The 22,066-nt window shown below is 42.4% G+C and overlaps 1 protein-coding gene across 3 annotated transcripts in view; it reads left to right on the forward strand.

Moving 5' to 3' along the window:
• The window catches only part of ELMO1 (engulfment and cell motility 1), a 421,610-nt gene that overhangs the window by 191,718 nt on the left and 207,826 nt on the right, over positions 1-22,066 (forward strand). For all 3 annotated transcript variants that reach the window (XM_048839200.2, XM_048839201.2, XM_075125620.1), the window contains one exon: positions 13,470-13,574. In XM_048839200.2, the coding sequence (XP_048695157.1) occupies positions 13,470-13,574 (105 nt within the window). The remainder of the gene's footprint in view (positions 1-13,469; positions 13,575-22,066) is intronic.

A 22,066-nucleotide genomic window follows, 5' to 3' on the forward strand; every position in this document is an offset into this window, starting at 1 on the left:
GAACTGGAGGTAAGGCTAATTGAATCCAGTAATAAATGGATCCACCAGCCTTTACCCCCTGACTATGTATGTGCACTGCGGGGTGGGCATAGGCTATTGCCACCTCAGGACTATAGTAGTGGCTGCTCCTAGACTTTGTGAGTAGGGACTGTATTCTTTCCTCCAACCCCCATGCAACCCCTTACTGTGCTGAGCTTGGCTGCTTGTACTTAGGTAGGAGACAAGGATTTGATTGTAGAACTATTAACTTCATATAGTGACTTAAGACCACAGATAGGATATCAGAGTTGTTTACAGTTACTTTGCTGTGGAATAGTTTTCGGTCTGTCTGTCTTGGTTAGTGGAAGCTTGACCTGGTCACAGATAATAAAACAAATGGCTCTGTGTAAATCGCAGTTCTGTGGTGCCCGTAAACTTTGTTAGCCTTGGGGTCTTGGGTCTATATGTCTAGCCATGGATAATATTTTAACTTCTCGCCTGGTGCCGAGTTTCGACAGCTACTATGTGTGTCTCCCAGGCACCTGGTAAATTCACGTGGCCGATCCATTTTGAAATGGAGCATTTGCACGCACGATGCTGACACATCTCTGAACTTTCGTTTGAATGAAATACAATGTGACCCATTCCTTTTGCACACAGCTGCAGTGTCAGCTTGCTGACAAAGAAAAGCCAAATTAAAATTTATCATTTATTTTGAAGAGGTCTCTGAAGGGAGCTGGGAATAAGATTTCTGCCAATTTTTTAATTAACTGGTTTTTGGATGTGTTTCTCAAATCTCATTGTTCTCTAGTAGCTTAGAACATCTGCATCAAGCACCCCCACCTTTCTACCCACTCTCATCACAATCATCAGAGTCCATTCAGTTCTATGAAAAGAATAACTCTCTACATTAATGGCTACTGTCTTTTTTTTATGTTCTGTTTCTACAGTGCCTAGTACAGTAGGGCCCTAGTCCATCACTTGGGCTCCTTGGTGCTACCACAATACAAATGGAGGGGGAGAGAGAGAGGATTAATCCATTCAAAATTGTATCCAGAATCGTCTGAGTGATGAAGTGCAGCAATATCCTGTATATTTCCCTTGTGAGTTCCTGATAGAATCATACCCACAGGCAAATTCTAATTATTATTATTTTATGTTCATTTTGTTGCAGTAGTTTCTCATACATTCATTTAATGATTTTCTTCCTCCTCCTTAAAGGAAAACACCAGTGTTATCATAAAAGGTACTCTAATCATTGCATTTTAATTACAAAGATGAACACTGAGGTCCCTTCTGGATTTCACCTGAATCAGACCATTCATCTGCCCATCTCCTAACCAAAGCCTCACAATAATAGAGAGGATGGGAGGCTCCACTCCCTAGAGCAGGGGTGGGCAAACTTTTTGGGCCGAAGGCCACATGTGGGTAGGGAAATTGTATGCAGGGCCAGGGCAGGGGGTTGGGGTGCAAGAGGGACTGCGGGTTGTGGTGTGCAGGAACAGGCTCAGGACGGAGGGGTGCGGGATGTATGAGGGGGCTTAGGGAAGGGGGTTGGAGTGCAGGAGGGGTGAGCTCAAGGCAGGGGTTTGGGGTGCAGGAGGGGTTTGGGCTCCGGCCTGGCACCGCTTACCTAAAGTGGCTCCAGGGTGGCAGCGGCGCACATCGGGGCCAGGGCAGGCTCTGGGGTGGCCCCACGCTGCTCCGGGAAGCAGCCAGCACCACAACCCTGCGCGGCCCCTGGGGGTGGGGGCAGAGGGCTCCGTGCGCTGCCCTTGCCGTGCCTCCAGGTACCTCCCCCGAAGCTCCCATTGGCCGCAGTTCCCTGTTCCTGGCCAATGGAAGCTGCAGGGGGTGGTGCCTGGAGGCAAGGGCAATGCATGGAGCCCTCTGTGCCCGCCCCTTCTCCCCCCCCCTCCGTCAGGCCGCACGGACGTGGTGCTGGCCGATTATGAGAGCCGCGCAGGGCCTGTGGCACCATGGGGGGCAATCCCGCGGGCCGGATCCAAAGCCCTGAGGGGCCGGATCCTGCCCGCGGGCCGTAGTTTGCCCACTCCTGCCCTAGAGTATGCAGGAGTCTAGCCTTTTATCTGTACAAGACAAAGCCTTTTTGAACGTCTCCAAAATTATTCGTCACCATCACTGAAAGAATGAAAGGGGAAGCAATCTCTTCCCAAAGACTGTTTACTTGGCTTTCCACCTGTACATGCTGTTATGAATTTATGGGACCACCTTCTCCACAGTCTGTCAGCTAGAGCTCCGGTTGCTTAGGTAGCTTCCTTGCAAGGAATTCCAGCTATGGGATGGGGTTCCATTCAGACATTAACTAGGCATTGTCCCTCATTCAGGCTTCTGCCAAGGATGCGTCCTTTGGTTCAGCCATCCTACAATACATAGTTCAGAGCACTTCCTTGCACCCTTCTCCTCAATGAGCATTACTTGGGAATCCGCCACAATGAATACCTATAGGGACCAGCACTCGAAGAAGAAAGGAGGGTTACTTACTTTATCGTAACCCGAGTTCTTGGAGATGTATGGTCCCTATGGGTATTCACCATCCACCCCCTTCCCTTTTGCTCAGATCCTCTCTTGATTTGTGGAAGAGCAGGAAATGGAGAGACCCTCCCCTCCATCCCACCTTTTAGACCCTTGATTCGAAGCACAAGGAAGTGCAGGGAGCTGACACAGACCGATGTATGCTGCTATTGAAGAGTTTCTGGTGTCAGGCGCATGGAATGTGTGCTCATCTCACAGTAAATACCATTAGGGACCATGCATCTCCAAGAGCTCGTTACCATAAGTTAAGTAACCTTCCTTTTTTTGGTTGTGCCCAGGTTTAGTTCTTGTTCATTATGATCACTTAAATATTGCAAATATAGTTTAAAACAAAATAATTTTGCCTCATTTCTTTCCTTTCTGTTTCCTCTGCTACTGCTGATGGTGGATACTCTCACCTGCAGTGAGTGCAGCTATTTACTATTGCACGTTTTTGATAGCATCAGCTGTAGTAAGTGAAACAGAATGCCAGATTGGGACCAGAGCAAAGAATCTTTCAATGTGCCTTTAAGATAGGGGGGCCAAATACATTTTATTATTCAAAATATTTGCATATGTTTTAGTTTTCCGTCCTTGGTTCAGCTCAGATTATGCATAGTAGCTGATGTGATTTTGGTGGTTGTTTGAGTTATGCTTATGAGCTGAAGCTCTGTAGCATAAATTTTCTTGGATGGGAGCATGAGGAATGATTTATCATTTGGATTGTTTTGTTTATATTTTTTAAGTGCACTAATCAATAATCTCTTACGGCACATTCAAAATTCAGAATAATGAAACACAACATTTTACAAATTGCTTTTGATGTCCACGAAAAACTCTTGCCCAGCCCATCCATTCCAAACCTCTGCTTGACCCCATTCTCTTCTCTTGGAAAAGCTTGCAAAAACAGATAGGCCTTGCATTATACACAAATAGTGCTAGGGGCCAAAGTAAATTCCAGAGCTGAGGACTCCTGCCAAACAGCCATTTAAACTAGGTGGGTGGTGTTAGGAACTACATTGTAATGCATCACAATGCATAACTACAACTTTACTGAACCACATATGCAGATATATCTCTTTTGTAGAGGGCTTGTGTTATACTTGTATAAGCTGTATACTTGAAGAACTTGCCTCAGACATGCACCGGGAGAGAGGCAGTCTCTAAGGCAGGCAGGGCTCAAGTTGCATAGAATTCCGCTCAGTTGCAATCTTTCTGGATAGCTGTGTGACGCCCTGTATATTATTGTTGTTTTCCTTATACCCTATTGGCTTCAAGTTTGTGGGATCACAATCAAAGCTTAGAGGAAATCCTGAGTGTTTTTGTACAGATGGGAAGAATAGGGAATCCATTTCCCTGTGTCGGAGTTCATCCCCCACACTCCCAATCCCTCCTGTAAACAGGCACAATTCTCTTTGTCATTGGCTTGTAAACATATCTCCGAGGAACAAATTTTTCTCAGGGATGTGCCAGATTAAAGAAATAGAATGTAGTTTAAGACACACATGGAGGATAATCCCCCTGGGTCCAACTAATTTATGCCCCCTTCCCCATCCTCCTCTGCTAATTATTCAGCTCAAACAGTAGAGGGATTGATATGTTAAGCCTTGTCTGCACACAAAAGCTGTACTACTTTATATTAGTATAGTTGAAGCAATACAACCTCCTAGTGTGGACACAGCTATATTGGTCAAAATGGGCTTATATCAGTATAGCTATTCCCATATAGGAAGGGGAATAAACTATTCTGGTATAAAGTGCCTTCATACTGGAATAAATGCATCCACATGAGGGGGTTGTATTAGTGTCACCACATGCCTAACCAAAGTAGTTACACGTACACAATAACTGTGTGTAGGCCGGGTCTTAGCTACTCTGCTGAGTTTGGTGGAGTCTGAGATGTTTAGTGATGCTTCTTGAAGCCAAAGAGAGGACAAGTAATTGTAATGGAGATGAACCCTTGATTTGTTTGAAACATCATGAAACTACATGAGCTGTATCCACTTCTTAAATGTTAATCTCACTTGTTTTGAAACCTGTTCTGTTTTAAATATCAAAAAGCCACCTGTTCAGATGGAGTGCTTAGTGCCTGTCAGATTTTAAAAGTCAGTCAACTGCTTTCTAAAAGAAAGCCAAAGGGGTGATTAGGAGTTATATCATATATCGTGAGACGACATGGCAGTGCAATGGCACAAAGTCCATTTTCTGTTCCTTTTCTTTTAAAAAGTTCTGTTACAGCCAGTAGGCTTAGAAATCAAGACCCAGTGTAACGAGGTCCCTGGGGTACAATCTGGGTTGTTGGTCTGCTGAGCCCTCCTTATCCACCAGCCTGTGCTGCCTATCACACTGTGATGCTGATGTCAAGCTACAAGCCTCTGAGAGGCACTGCATGCAGACAGTCATCCATAGGTAGGGGGACACTCAACTGAGTTGCATAAATCATCTCCCAGCCACTCATGAACCATCGGTAGGGAGGCTCCAGCCAATACCACCTAGCTCCCAGTCTTGCATCCAAGAACTGTACCGTCTTGCACTGGTCAGAAGCCTGGCCAGTGTAAGTTTATTATCTAGTTTGCCACTTCATCAAAAGAAAGTGGATATGCACCAGCCTTTGCAAACTGAGCAGACTTCCCAAGCACTTTAGACAAACTCACTGGTAAGGATAAAATATTAAAATAAGTTTATTAACTACAGAAAGATAGATTTAAGGTGATTATAAGTGGTATGCATACTGGTCAGAAATTTGTTATCTTAAGAAAATTAAAAAGTAAACATGCATTCATAATCCTAAACTTTTAGACTAAGCAAGAGCTGAATCTAACAGCTTTTCTTACCCCAGCAGATGGTACAGGCAGCTTACAGTTCTTCAGTACACAGACTGGACCCTTTTCCAGCCTGAGACTAAATTCCGTCAGTTCAAAGTCCTTTTCTTCCAGACATTCCTCCAGGTGTTGAGGTGGGGTGGCGGGAGGGGAGGGGATGTGGAAGAGGCCAAGTGATGATACCACTGTCCCATCTCATTAAATTGTATTGTGAAACTTGTGCCTAACCTTTTAAGATACGGTACAGTTAAATTAAAAGTCTCGGTTGCTCCTCCTTAAGAACTTTAATCTAATACCTCCTCACAAATGTATTTTCTGTGTAGTACTTTCTGTGTACACACATTTGTTGGTTAAAATAATTACTCTGTTAAAGTGAAGATGTGGAAATGCTTTGTTCTGAAGAGGTGGGAAGTAATTAGGAAAAGGCTCAGGTATGGGGTTTGGTATTCACTGATGTTTTTAGAATGAGTCAGTCACTGTGAAATGTTCCCTACTCAATTATGTCAATGTACCATATACCTAATTTGCAACATTCATGCTATCTCTATTCAGAATTCTTCCTGAGCAAAGGTCAACTACTGGCCATGTATATGCCAATCTAATTTTCACATTTGACCTAAGGAAGATTTTAATTTAGGTGCACCAGCAATTCAGAGCTAATTGATTATCCTGTTTTTTCTTTCTATGCCTTGAGAATTGGTTTGGGTACAACAGAAAAAGGGAACATATAGTGGAAGCTGTTCAGGGTTGGGGGAGATGACCAGTTCTGTCTCACAAAAATAACACCAAGTGCTAGCCAGAAAATGGGTATTTTTCACCAACATTTTTGAGAAAATACTGTTCTTTTCTCCGTGGAAAACTTTCAGCCACTTCCAGTCATAACTAATAACATTCAACTTTAAAAGTTTAGTGGTTTCATTCAGGTAAGCACTCACCAGATTGGACTCTTATATAAAAGCTATACAAACTTTGTGAGACTGACTATATAATGACTTTCCCAAGAGGTTCCAGCTTCTTTCCTGGGCACAACCCTATTGCTGGTCTTTAAGGGGAAGACTCAAGGTCCTCCATCTCTCCCTGTGTTCCCACCAAATAACTTCTCTTCTTTGAGCTGCAGAAAACTCAAGTATGGTCTTCATGTGGAGAATAGTGGTAATGGGGTCCAGCACCTCTCACAGCCAATTTGCAAGGCTCCACCACCCCCCGCCCCGGATTCAAATTTAACATTGCTTGTACACTACAGAGTGAAGAAATGTAAGATAACGTGGTTAGGAGTAAAATAAGGAAATAGTGGTTGCCATTCAAAAGTCAACAATTTCCAATAGACAGTACACCATTGTTACACTGTACTATAGACACTATTATGCCATGTATGAGGATACTCCTGACACTGAAATATATCCACCCCTTGGGTGGAAGGTGGCTGCTTTTAAAAAGCAACCAGTAGCACAATACAACAGTTTAGGATGGAAAACAAATAATGTTTTATCCAACTGTAATTCTAGTTGGATAAAACATTATTTGTTTTCCATCCTAAACTGTTGTACTGTGCTACTGGTTGCTTTTTAAAAGCATCCACCTTCCACCCAAGGGGTGGACATATTTCAGTGTCAGGAGTATCCTCATACATGGCATAATAGTGTCTATGGTACAGTGTAATAATGGTGTATGTCTATTGGAAATTGGTTGGTTGAATGTAATTACTCAAATTGGAGTTTATCCAGAATAACTCTAATCTTGTGAAACATGCTGTGGGGTTTTTAATGGCCACAAGAAGCCAGAAGAAGAACTTCCCCCAAGCGACTTGCCTGAGGTCATTCAGGGAGCCTGAGATAGAGGAGGAAACAGACCCCACATCTCCTGAATCCAAGGCCAGTACCCCAGGCCCCTCCTCCTTGAATCCTAAGAGTTTGGTGACCACCACAGGAAAAAGTAGAAATTAGGCATTTCATATACACGAGCAGGCTTCATCTCTCCCATCCTCTCCTTTGTCTTTTTAGAATAATAGGAATTAATGTGGAAATTTCCCATTAGTTCATCTAGGCTACATTGCCCCCACCCACTGCAGGATTGTTTGCTATAGTATATTCTTGAGCGGTTTTAGTGAAAGGAATGCCATTGCTATCTTATGGTGTGAGAGGCCACGAAAATGTCAACTGTTGACCTTTGCCCATGACTTCTATACAGGAAAAAGAGCCATGTGTCCACACCATGGCTGATTCAAAACAGCCTTGAGAAGCTGGAGAATAGGTCTGAAATCAACAAGATGAAATTCAGTAAAGATAACTGCAAAGTACTTAACTTAGACAGGAAAAATCAAATGCACAAGTACAAAATGGAGAATAATTGGCTAGGTGGTAGTACTGCTGGAAAGGATTGAGGGGTTATAGTGGCTCACAAATTGAATATTAGTCAACAAAGCGATGCAGTTGCAAAAAAAGGCTAATATCATTCTATGGTATATTAACAGGAGTGTTGCATGTAAGATAGGGGAGGTAATTGTCCTGCTTTACTTAGCACTGGTGAGGCCTCAGCTGGAGTATTGTCTCCAATTCTGGCTGCCACACTTGAGGAAAGATGTGGACAAATTGTGAGACAATCCAGAGGAATGAAACAAAAATTATAAAATGTTTAGAAAAACTAGACCTATGAGGAAAGGTTAAAAAACCTAGGCATCTTTAATCTTAAAAAAAGAAGATGGAGGGGGTACCTGATAAGTCTTCAAATATGTTAAGGGCTGTTATCAAGAGACTGGGGATCAGTTGTTCTCCATGTCCACTGAAGGTAGGAATAGAAGTAATTGTCTTAATATGCAGAAAGGGAGATTTAGTTTAGATATTAGGAAAAACTTTCTAATAAGGGCAGTTAAGTTCTGGAATAGACTTCCGAGAAAGGTTATAGAATCCCTGTCACAAAAGTTTTTTAAGAACCAGTTAGACAAACACCTGTCAGGGATGGTCTAGGAATACTTGGTCCTGCCTCAGCGCTGGCAGCTAGACTAGATGACCCCCCCAAGGTCTTTTCCAGCCCCACATTTCTATTTTGGATTTACATCCCCTCCAAAAGGTAGCATATCCAGATAGCATTGTGCCCGAATCTGTCGCTGTGTAGCAAATTCTCAATGATTCTGATTTTTTAGCATATATAGTACAGTAACTGTAGTTGGCACACACTGGTGAGATACTGAAAGATATGTAACTGTTCTTCAGTCTGTTACGAAAAAGTTACAAATGAACTAAACTTCTTTAGGCTACAAAGCAAATCAGTTCCCTATGCATTTCCCATTCTTGATTCTCTACAATGAGTGAAATTCACCAGACTTTTTTAAACAGATGCAGTTCATTTTCCCTTGGGCATCGTGTCTCATGTTTTTAATAAATTATGTCCTAGGTTGAGGGCTTGCATACTTTTTAAATTATTCACAACAATATTTTAGATAGTTTAGTTTGGTATCTTTATCTTAAACCCTCTTTATTTTCAACCATAAACACTCAACACATGTTCAGAGAAGGAGATCATTATGTTTTAATAAAATGTCAGTTATTTTGTTTCCTGATTTGCTGAAGAATTGAAAATAAAATGTATTGTTTCATACACGTCATACATTCCATCAGCTGTTGTCAGTTGGTATTGCTCCACTGATCTGTGATTTACAGCAGCTGAGGATCCTAGTGTCATAGCAGGAGATAACTTAACTTAAAAATTAGGATCCACAGTTTAGGTAGGCAGATGGGCTTGACTCAAACAAAAGAGAAATGATGAGTGATGGAGGTCTGGCTTTCTGACTGAACAAGCAGTGCCAAGAGACACTGTCTGGAGAAATGAGCCGTGGTGAGATTTCTCTTGCTTATAATTTCTTTGCTGTGGTCTCCGTGTCACTTAAGATCACAGAACCAGGCTAGAAATTTGATCTATATAAGCTATTTGTATTTAATTTATGTTTATTTGACTGTCTTATTAGTTGGTTTTAACATTGTAGATACCAACAAAAGAAATGCTAAGATCTAAAGAAATTGGACTGGATCTAGTGTTGATACTGTATGCTTACCAAGAAAGGGTATTTTATCCACATACATTTTGTCTACCCTAGAGCTGAAGACAAAGAGAAGAGAATTGTGTGTAGCACTTAACCTAAAATGCAGTTGTACTCCAAAAAGTGATTGTCAGAATGGCATTGTGCAGTTCCCTTTCCTATTAAATGTGCTTAGTTTATCAGTGCAAAGATGTCCCCTTCCCCCAACTATCAGTTTTGCAAACTCAGCCAGGGATCTGAAGGTCAAATTGTGTTCCCTATGGCATGCACATCATTCTGCTCCACTTGTAGAATGTTGTAAGTGTAGAGAAGGTGCCGCTGAGATGTACACTGTTATATTTTTGTCCCTTAAACTTAGTTATTGTGCAGGGTACATAGGTGTTTCCTCTGTGTCTGCCCAACCCAGCCTTGCAAGGGACATACCTTCCAGGAGAGGACTCCCTAATGCACGTCCCAGGCAGGGTAGGCTCCAGACGCTCTGTTTTCATTACTTCTTCTCACAGGCGGAAGGCTGTTTTGCCTTCCCATTGCAGTCTGTGTGAAATTGCCAAACAGCAGGGCAGGTCTATATGCAGTTCTTGTACCAGTTTTAACTCTGTTGATTTACACACTGATATAGTTAAAGTGGCACAATCCCTCTTCAGTTATACCTGCATAAAGGAGCTTATGTCAATATAGCTTAATTCCATAAATGTACCAAAATAAGCTATTGTGCTATAAGCTCCTTTATACTGGTATTACTGTGCCCATTGGAGGGGAGTTGTGCTACTTTAACTAATTGGTTAAAAAAAGAGTGTGTAAATGAGTCCTGAGATTCAAGAGGTCTGAATCAAAACAAAATGTATTAAAAAAAAAAACAGAGACAGATCAGATTTAAACATAGGAATCAGTCTACGGAATACATCTCGGGTATGTCTACACTGCAGTAAAACACCCACGGCTGGCCTGTGTCCGCTGACTTGAGCTCAGGCTGTGGGACTATAAATCTGCAGTGTAGATATCTGGGCTCAGGCTGGACATCTATACTGCAGTTTTAAAGCCCCACAGTCTAAGCCCAAGTCAGCTGATATGAGCCAGCCGCGGGTGTTTTATTGTAATCTAGACATACCGCTATTCTGGAATTCTGCAGAGCTCATCTAGATATGTTCCCTTTAGGTTTAGCCAATATCACTATCTGGGCAATGAGTGTTACACATCCCTGTCTTTCCCCCATCTGGCCCTTTCAACCACCCTAAGTCATGTCGCCTGGTTTTCTCTCCCCTGTCCTCAGCTTCCACGGTCCTTCATAGTATGTGACTATTTTTGACGTTAAGGGTGAGACAGAATTCGCTACCATAGCAGGAATGCTAGTTGAGATTATTTATACCAGCATTTCAACAATATAATATTTATTCAGATGTATCACTTGAGGGAAAGTGTAATAGTTAGAGCTGGTGAAAAGCAGGACTTAATTGTCCTGAGCATTTTGTCCCAATTTTTAATCAAATTCTAAAATTCTAATTTTTTCAACAAATTTTTCTTTGAATTTTGAAAAATTTCAGACACCTCTTGTAATAGCCTGAATTCTCCATACAAAGGCTATTGTCCCCTATATCTTGTAACCTTTCCTCCTTCACATCTAGTTCCAGAGGAATTTCCCAGATACCTCTTTAAAATCTAGCATTTCAAATGCCCCCTTGATCAAATGCCCCTTACTCAACATAAAATAACGAAATGTTTGAATCTAGGTTTGTATGTCAATTGTCCCTGGCTAGAGGTGTGAGCCTGACTCAAGTTCAATCTGTCTCTTAAAGCAACAGGATAACTATTTTTGTGTAGTTTCCTCTTGATAGCGTTTCTACTCACATATCAAATATGAATTATTGACAGATCACAGCCAACTTGTCACATACATCTACAAGTAAGGGGTTTTCCAGATGGAAATGGGATAACAATTCTGTTGATGTGAGAAAAGGAGTAGAGTCCCATCTCAATCTCTTATAGCTTTATTGGATGTTCTGGCCAACAGAAGTAAAGTTAGTGAAGTGAGTAAATGAGACTGAATAAACACAGAGAGTTGATTGATGGATTAGGAATGCTGTGTCATTGTTAGTCACTTTTGTGATCATAAATGCACTTTTAAAACCTCTTTCGGTTGGGTCGTGTAAAATGGAAATGCTGTTTCTGAGTGTCTGGGGACATTTCTGTATGTTAGAATGTTGGAAATGAAGGCCTGGTCTGCACCAGGAAATTAGGTTGGCATAACTATGTTACGCAGGATGTGAAAAATCTACAACCCTGAGTGATGCAGTTAAACCAACTTAACCCCTGGCGTAGACTCAGGCCACTGATCAGATCGGAGGGTAGTGATCGATCTATCAGGGATCAATTTATCGCGTCTCGGGTAGATGCAATAAATCGATCCCTGATCACTCTGCTGTCCACTCCGGAACTCCACCACGGTGAGAGGCGGAAGCAGAGTCGACGGGGGAGCGGTGGCTGTCGATCCCGCGCTGCGTGGACGCGAAGTAAGTGATTCTAAGTCGATCTAAGATACGTCGACTTCAGCTATGCTATTCTCGTAGCTGAAGTTGCATATCTTAGATTGATCCCCCACCCCAGTGTAGACCAGGCCTCAGGGATTTGGAGAACCTACGCCAACAGGAGAACCGCACCAGTGAAGGTAACATCTTCACTTAAGTGCTACAGCAGCACAGATGCATTGTTTTAAGCGCAGACAAGCCCAAAGACACTGAAAAGGAGGTCCTGATGAGACTCTGTAATGAAAAATAAGAATTTCAGATGGTTTTATACCCTTGGGTCTTCTCCATTGTGAGAAGCTTCTAAAAGTTACTTTTAAGAGCTGTGAAGTACTGTTGTCTAGAACTCTGCAAAAGTTCACATTTACATAAGCCTTGAATTCCATGGAACTTATTTAAAACATACATTTCATATCTCCTTAATCAAAAGATTCACTAGCAAACCTGCACAGATATGTGGTTTTGCTTCCAAAGCATGTGAAATTAAAGGTTTTTGCAGCTTGGTCTGGAAGTTGCCAAGTTTGACCTGGTTTCGACTGTGTTTTGCTGCGAGTTTTTGGATTCATTCAACCTCTAAGCACAGATTTGAAATTCAGATGTGCAGAAATTCAGAAACCTGAGAGAATGCTTACAAGAACCCCTGCAAAGTGAGGCTGCTAAAATTTGCACAGCTCTCCTCATGACCCTTTATGTGCAGGTCATGAGAGCCAACTCAGTCTATTTTAAGCATTACCTACTGAACTAAGTAACTTTCACTCATCTTCATTACATCTTTGATATGGTCCCATAGGTCAGTGGTTCTCAACCAGGGGTCCGAGGCCCCTTGGGGGGCCACGAGCAGGTTTCGGGGGGGCTGCCAAGCAGGGCTAGCATTAGACTCGCTGGGGCCCAAGGCAGAAAGCCTGCCGCATGAGGTTGGAGCCTGAGCCCCACCTCCTGAGGCTGAAGGTAAAGCCTGAGCAATGTAGCTCTGCGGGGTCTCCTGTGGCATGAGGCCCCCCAGGCAATTGGCCTGCTTGCTACTCCTAACACCGGCCCTGGGCCTTTATATGCAGAAAACCTGTTATTGTGACGCAGGGGGGCTGTGGAGTTTTTATAGCATGTTGGATGGGCCTCAGAAGGGAAAAGGTTGAGAACCCCTGCCATAGGTACTGTATTGTTGGACATACAGGTATATGTCAGTTTATACCCATATGTATTTATCCACATATGTTTATTAAATGTAAGAAATAATGCTGTGGGCGGGATTTTCAGAACCACCTGAATGACTTAGGAACACAAGTCCCATTGACTTTCTGTGGGATTTGTGCTCCTAAGTCATTTCTGCGTTTGAAAAGTCAACCTTGTATAATTATAGAACTACGAGATTAACATGCCAGTGATAATAACTGTCTTTAGACTGTGAGCTCTTTAGGCCATGGACCATCTCCTTGGTCTGTATTTATGCAGTGCTCAGTACAGTGGGGTGCTGGTCCATGATTGGGGCTTCTAGGCAGTATGGTAATGCGAATGAATAATAATAATGAGGTTGATGGCTTTTGTGTAGATATTTATAGTGTAAACTCTTTATCTTTTTCACAGAATCATGTAAACCCAGCAATGGATTTTACACAAACTCCTCCAGGAATGCTAGCCCTTGACAACATGCTGTACTTTGCCAAACACCACCAGGATGCATATATCCGGGTAAGGGTTCTTTCCCACTTCACACATTTTAGTTTCACAGCTCTCACAGATTATTTCATATTTTTAAATCATAATCCCAGGAAAACAGATGGGATCCTGACATCACAAAGAGTAATTAACAACTGAACAGAAAGCCACAGGGCACAGAACACCACCGCTTTCTGTGAAAGCTTTACGTGAATGCGCCACTATTGTATGTCTGATTCAACTAGTATTAATGGCCTTTGTTTTGTAGAGTGACCTGCAAAGGAAGGGGGAAAATAAGTTTATGCCTTGTGTTATGTATGAAGTAAAATCTGAAAGATTCTGTAAAAAATATGCAGATTTTCTTTCTTTTTTTTCCTCAAGAAGCAGAATTCTCTGTCCTGCTCCAGGCAATTAACCCTGCCAAAAACTGACCTTAGCTCCCCAGGTAAAGATTCCTCTAGTGTCTGTCTAATACGCCTTGTCAACTGACCTTATCAACAGTGTCCTAGGGATTAAGGCACTCCTGCTAGGAAGCTATTGGAAATGATATATTTCATCTGGACACAGGGAGAGCCGAAGCATGATTCACTCTGCACGCTCCGCTCCCGCCCCCCCAGTTCCTGCCCACTCCTACTCTTAATTAGTTATTCTAAAGACAGTTTGATAGCAATGAGTTATATGTTGTTTCCTTATATATAGAGGCGTTGAACAGACAATAATCTCAGCATGTGGACGTTCTGCTCTTTATATTCCTGAAACTGAATATTTTCCCCTCTATAAGCCTACCTACTATAAGTGAGTGGAGGATGAGAAAATCAATACAGCGGAAGTCCAGAAAGTCATTAAATATTCCTGAGATAGTTGGCACAGCTAAATGGCATAATTGCAGAGAAGAAGAGACCTATTTAAAGAGGACTAAATACAAGAAGAAAAATAGGCATATATATCATTGTTAGTTTAAAAAAAATTCTAAGAGGAATATGAAATATGTTACGTGGAAAGCTCCATTTAAAAGTGAATTTTAAAGTGTATTCATTAACCTACAGCTTTGCATAAAACAGAATAATACCAAAGCCTTGAGAGGTTTGCAAAGGGCATGCTGACATCTAGTCCAATGATGACCCATAAGCAGAATGTCACCATAATAGGAGACAATAAGAGCTGCCCTTTAAAGACCTCTCTCTATCAGCCTACATCTAATGTGGCCATTAAAGAATGCAGCAGTAACATGGAGTACAATGAATATTAAACTCAGTACAAAAAAAAAAACTGAAACATTATTACATATTAGAAAGTCAGTTTTGAAAGAAACAGAACTAAGACTATATGTTGAAATCTATTTTATTTTTTAAAGAGAATTAGGCAACCGACTCCCATTGAAATTCATATACCCCTTTGAAAATCTGAGCCCTAGAGTAGAATACTCTTTACTGGGGCACTCCAATGGACGGCCTATGATCCCAATTAAGAGAGTATGCCATAATTTTTAAGCAACCTAAATAGAGTTTAAAATTGGGGAGAAATTTTCTACTTAATAAATATAGTCACAACATTTCATTTATTTTTCTTATATTCATCTTTATTTTGCAAGTACTATATTAAGAATGGGATTTAGCATTTCACGCATAATTAACCTCTGTTTAAATACGCTACTCTTAGGGTATTTCTACAATGCAATTAAAAATCTGCGGCAGGCTTGGGCTGCAGGGCCGTTTAATTGCAGTGTAGACGTCTGGGCTTGTGCTGGAGCCCAGGCTCTAGGACCCTGCGAGGTGGGAGGGTCCCAGAGCTTGGGCTGCATCCCGAGCCGGAACAGCTACCCCACAATTAAACACCCCTGCAGCCTGAGCCCCATCAGGTGGCAGGAGCCAGCTGTGGGTGTCTAGCTGCAGTGCAGACATACCCTTCGTTGTGACAAACTGCATGAGAGCTATGGACAAAGACACCATGGGTAAGGGAGGCAGGGCTGCTCTGATAAGAACATGTGACTGCTGAAGCTATTGATGCACACATCTTGAGGGTGAGTCTGGATTTCTTTTTCCCATTACTGTCCTTCTGTCTTTCTTCATACCCTTAAGGCAGCTTATGTTGACCTAACTATGTAAGCAATCTACACTTCAATTTCACTCCCGCCAACGTAACTGCCTTGCTACGTCTACTTAATAACTCCACCTCCACGAGCGGTGTAGAGTCAAAGTCAGTGTAGTTTGGTTGACAATGCACGTAGACACTGCATTGCTTATGTCGACTGTTTCTGGCTTTTTAGGAACTATCCCACCATGCCCTACACTGACAGTACAATCAATAGAAGCGCTCCTGGTGAGGATGTGCACCGCTGACACAGGGAGCAAAGTGTAGACACGCACAAGTGATGTAATTACTGTGTCAGCGGTATGCTGATGTAAATTAGATCGACTTAATTTTGTAGTGTAGACATGGCCTAAGAGGGAACAATTAAGATTTGTAGGTATTGCAGAAGGTTTTGGTGTAGATACTTGAAGTTGATAAAAGGGTGGAGGCCTAGTGAGCTTAATAAAAAATGGCCTTCAAAGTTTAGGGGATTACGTGGCAAAAGACCTGGTGACAAGGCTGTTAGAAGGAGATTGAGGGGGTGGTTAACTCTGTATCTTAAAAGAAGAAAGAAAACAGTGTTGTGGAAATTCTGAAATAGAAATAATTAAAAACAAATAAAGCTGAACAACCTTCCCCTCCTGCCTTTTGATTCCTTTCCTCCTCCTTCTCTTTTTCTGCTGGCTACAGTTCAGCAAGACACTTCTCTCTATAATAGAATGTGTTCTTTTGTTTATACAACTCTGTTCCTCCTCTACCCCAGTCAGTTTTTCAACTAGTTGTGGGTTTTTCATTTGGACATTTACGTTAATGTCATTGAATTTCACTGCCTGTTTACCATTTAATGTGATTGGGGGGCCTCTTTAGAAAAATGTTGTTTAGTATAAAGAAAGCACAGTTGTCTCTAATTATATGGTTTCCTTGCTACCTTCTGTATGTTTAAAAAAAAAAAAAGTTTGTTACGGAATTAGCATTTCTCCTTTTTTTTCTTCTTTTGGTTAACTAATGGCTTTGGTGATATCAGTGACTTCAGTAAAGTACACGGCAGTTTTTCATGTTCCACTTACAAAATCCATTGCAATTCTTAGAGGCTCTGCTTTTAAAAGGTGCAGTCATGTAATATATGGTATTCACTGATGGAAGTAATACTGAATCTTTGAAAGAAATTAAAGAACTTTTAACATTCAAAAGGAAAAATTGGCAGTTTCCCAAGTTGCATAATTACAGGACAGTTCATAGTGTGTAATTAAAGTTAACAGTGAAGCAAGTGATTGGAATAAAGCTTTGTGACAGTTAATCTTTTTTTCCTGTTCTTATGGAGCAGACAAGTTCCTCCCCACCCAACCCAAAACACCTCAGCAGCAATTTCTAATAATTTTTTACAATAAAATTAAGTTACCATTTAAATGTATACTATGCAGTACAGGGATTTTCCATTAGAATGACATTTTCCTGTAACTAACTTGCATTACTATGGAGCTGAAACTTTCCTTACTGTAAAAAGTGACCCCCGGAAAAGCCTTTTTTTTTTTGTGGTTATAATCTCTTGTACTTCCTCATTGCTTTGTCTGGGATCTGTTGAAACAGATCTTTAATGGCCCACAGCTGGGCAGATATTACCAGTACCAGTGAGAGACTCGGGTACAGTATGCTTAATGCACAGTAATTTATTTGACAAAGAATCACACAAGCAGTTAAGATTACATAGCAAACATCTTCCCCCCAGTAAGCCTCAGCGCCTACAAGCATAAACCCTCAGTAACTATGTTGGCCTTACACAGTATCCTGACTGGCAAACAAAGCAGGTATATCTACCAATTCTAGATGGAGACTTTTTCTCTTCTCTTCTGTCCCCTTTCAGGTACTTGATCTGTCAAGGGTCCCCCGAAGCATGTATTGGTTACCCTGACGACCTCTGGTTCTGAAGTCCCACAGATGTCCCTCGAGGTGGGGTCTCGGTTACCCCGATGACTTCTGTCCCACAGTCTCAAACCTCTTCAGATGTTAATTGGGGAACACTAACTTAGCTAATTTACTGTGCTTAGCATATATACCCTTTTGTTCTCAAAGGAGTCTCATGCTCCAAAAATATGCTGTGTGGGCGTTTATTACTGGTATATTCTAATTAATATTTTGGAAGGAGGGGCTGCAGAACAGACCCAAACCAAAGCTCAATGAACACTTACCCTCTCATCAATCATTCACTTAGGCTCTTAGCATGTCGTCATCCAGAAAGGGTCATTTTGACCCATGTCAGCTCGCACCAAGCCCACTGATTGCATGATTTTATGTCTTCTTTACTTTGTGAGCTGGTCCCCTTGGCTGATATTCCAAAGTTCAATGTTGAAACATACACGCAGCTTGAGCCCTTATTAACCTTTCAAATGCAGTTTCAGCAATTCCAGTAATTTTTCACATCACTCATCTAATGCTAAGAGATTTCGGCTCCCAGAATCCTCTAGCAAGTTCAGATGTACCAAGTCATACCAAACTCATGTTTACCACATTCATTCACATCAGTTACAGAAATTCATAATAATTTGGCCCAACAGGATCTATAGCGCAAGGCGTTTTTATTTGAAATCCATGATTTTTTTTTTTTTTTTTTTTTACAAGATACAATTAGGAGTGAACTATATAGCTTTGTATCTGGCTTACTTTGTTTTTGTGTGTGTGCATGCTTGGATACTTATATTGATGTAACAAATGGAGTGTCCATTTCACTAGTCTATCCCTGGAGATTAATGGAACCAGAATGGTTCTAGATGTTTATAGGCGATTCTAGTCTCCTGTATTTGTGAGCTAGTAGAATATGAAGGTTGTTGTTGTTATCACTGATACGTTGGGTTCTAAATGACTCATTCCCATAGATCACCTTCACAGATCACCTTGGTATACTGATGACCTGCAGCAGATGCAAACGTGGGAGGGAGCATAGAGTGTTGCTGCTGGTCTTTGTTCTCCCAAGCCAAGTCAAATGAAACATGTTGTGGCTGTTATGCAGGCAAAGAAGGGTTCTCATCTCTATGATTCTCATCTAGTGCTTCTGTTCTGGGCGATGTATAACCCAATGAATTCTTTGTATTTTTTCTTGGCTGTGCTCAGTCAGATTCTGATGGGTCTTGCTGTTTTCCTGGGGTCAGATTGTGTCTGGTGGAGACAAATATATCTCCATTGACCTTGAGTTTCAACTAGTTTTTGCTAGTGGTGGGACCTTAGTGGTGCTATTTGTGAGTTGGAACCATGTTTCTCCTGTTTAGTAAAATCAAATGAGGAGGTATTGAGTCCATTATTGTTTGAAATCATGAATGTGTTCTTGAGTAAAGGCAAAATACCAGGTAACTCTGGCATCACTGAATTTCCCAGATTCTTATCAATCAGATTTTTAGCTTATGTATCATATAAATACTGCACTGGTCAAATTAGCTGATGATCTCCAATTTGGGATGGACAAAGGAAAGCTGTCCACACTGATTCATTTAGGTCTCTTGCCATCCTTTGATGTCATTGACCACAAGGTGGTATTGATTTGACTAGCAGATCTGGCTGGAGAGACTCGCAGTAGACTGAGATCACAGTGGATTTCATTTACTATCTTTTAGATAGTCTGTGATGTTATTCTGTCTTGTTTTCAATAATATATGTCTTGTTCTCAGACTCTCGTGATGGCTTATGTCTGAAAGTAAAATAAATATTGTAAATACCGTATTGGCAACTTTTTCAAATTTGTCACGTGGATCCATTTATAGATGAAGGATGAGATTGTCAGCTGTTGTAAATGGCCAAGCTGCCATTGAAGTCACTGGACCTGAGCCAATTCACAGCAGCTGAGAGTTTGATCACATGTGTATAATCAAAATGCTGCTGGGTGCACTTTCCTCCCCTGAGACTATTTGGTGATTATTATTACTTACTTTAGTTGTGACTTCTTTACTGCTCTGCCAAGAGTGAAAAACAACAGAAGAGCAAGGGAACATGCTTCATGTGTGGAATAGTTCAAATACTCCAAATTCTCCAGGTATTTTCTTCAGCTATCCCTCTGCATTAGAATTAACCTCAATAAGTTTTCTATATGAGGGGTTCTCAGCCTTTCCTTTCCTGAGCCCCCCATAACGTGCTATAAAAATTCCATGGCCCACCTGTGCCACAAAACTGTTTTTCTGCATATAAAAGCCGGGTCCAGTATCAGGGGATAGCAAGCAGGGCAATTGCCTGGGGCGCCACTATGGTTGCTAACTTTCTAATCACACAAAACAGAACATCCCTGCCCTGCTCCTGCTCTTCCCCTTCTTTGAGGCTCTGCCCATGCCCCACCCCTTTTCCAATCTCCGTCCCCGCTCCATTCCCCCTCCCTCTGTTGCTCACTCTTCCACACCCTCACTCACTTTCACCGGCCTGGGGCAGAGGGTTGGGGTGTGGAAGGGGGTATGGGCTCTGGGCTGGGGGTGCAGACTCTGTGGTGGGGCTGGGGATGAGGGGTTTGAGATGCAGGAGAGGGTTCTGGGCTGGGGAAGGGTTGTGGTGGTGGGGGGATGAGGGCTCTGGCTGGAGGTGGAGCCAGGGATGAGGGGGTTGCAGTGTAGGAGTGGGCTTTGGGCTGGGCCAGGGGTTTGGGGTGGGGATGGGGTGCAGGGTCCTGGCGACATTTACCACGGCTCCGAGGAAGCATCTGCCAGGTCCCTCCAACCTCTGGGCACATTGGTGACCAGGCGTTCCGGTAGAAAACTGGATGCCTGGCAACTCTAGGCCCCATACCACATGGGGCGCCATGAAGCTAAGGTTCTCTGACTTGAGCTTGAGGCCCAGGTGATGGGGCTTGGGGCGATGTGGCTTTGGTTTTCTGCCCTGAGCCCCAGTGAGTCTAATGCCAGCCCTGCTTGGTGGATCCCCTGAAACCTGCTCGCAGCCCCGCAGAGGGCCTTAGACCCCTGGTTGAGAACTGCTGTTCTATATGTTAGTTCACAGGGCCAATCTGACCATGTCTCTGAGAATTGCTAGCCAGTCACCATTGGTAGTTTAAAAACTACTGACCAGGTGGGAAAGCAATAGTGCAAACCATTTTTAGTCCCTGTGACTGTTAGTCAGTAGGATTATGTCCGGTAATCCAAAGGTGTAATATACTGCTATACGCTTACATATGTATACAGGTATACACTTTACTGGCAGGCAATTTCTTCAGCTACTACCTTTCTTTTTTCATCTTTGAGCCTTCAAAAATTTTGGAGGAGGAGGAGGTGTCGTTTCTGAGCCACAAGAGGCAGATGAACATTGCTGGCATTCTGTGAAGATCATTCATAACTTTAATGGGTTGAGTCACAGTCAGACTGTGTATTTTATAACCCATACATTTCTTGTATAGGAGGCTTCCTACACACCCTTCCACCAATTCACAAAAGCCTCCTTGTGCCTACTCATTCTATCCTGATCAGAACAAGTTGTCCACCATATAGTTTGAGCATTTTTGAAATAAAATTTAGTTTGATTCCTGTAATCCTATTTCCACCCCCCAAAATGATTGGAAAAGGATATAATTTATTTCCATTTTGTTAAAGCTGATAAGAAAAGTGAGCTTTGTTGCATTTGTTTTTCTAATATGTACAGCCTATTATCCAGGTCATTGGTTCCCAACCATTTTTATTTTATTGTTGCCTTCTCTCATTATTTTATTTCTCCATTTTCTTTTGCCTGTTCTCCCTCTCCCCCACCCCTTGTCTTTATTTTATTTTCTGTTCCTTTTTATTTCTTACTCTTTTTTCTGTTCTTTCACATATCTTACTCTTTTTCACATCTTACACTCCTCCCCCTCAGTAGCTCTGTTACCCCTCCTTGTTCCCTCACTTACCAGAAGGCTGCATATTTCTGAGGGTTGGGAACAGCCATTTGTGTCTGCAAGATTGAGTTGAGTTCTGTGGGAGCTGAGAACAGCTTGGGCTGCTGATTAAACTTGTGGCCCAGTACATGGGAGCTGCCAGCTAAATTAAGTCCTGGTCCACAGCTCGCTGAAGTTGATGGGAGTCTTTGGATCAGGTCCTTCGGGTGCCATAATGGGAGCATGGAAAGAAGATAGGTGGCTTTTTTGGAGCCACCTACTACTGTTTCTGCAGAGGTTTGTGGTGTGTATGTGTAAGATATGGGGTCGTGTAGCTTTTATCACTCACTCTGACCCTCTCCTCTGCCCTGTGCACCATCTTATCCTCTGAACTAGTCTGGTGCTATGTTGCAGCCCACCCCACAGGTGTGAAACACTGATTTAGGCCAGCAGTTCTCAAACTTCATTGCACCATGACCCCCTTCTGACAACAAAAATTATGACATGACCCTGGGTGGGGGGAGAGGGTGTGTGGAGCCAGAGTTGCAGCCCTGTTGCCCCAGGCAGATGGGGGCAGGGGCACGGCAGCGCCTGAGCCCTGCTGCCCTTGACTGAAGCCCTTGGGCTTCGGCCTGGGCAGCAGGGC

Source organism: Caretta caretta, chromosome 2 (genome assembly GCF_965140235.1).
Source record: "Caretta caretta isolate rCarCar2 chromosome 2, rCarCar1.hap1, whole genome shotgun sequence".
Lineage (NCBI taxonomy): Eukaryota > Metazoa > Chordata > Testudines > Cheloniidae > Caretta > Caretta caretta.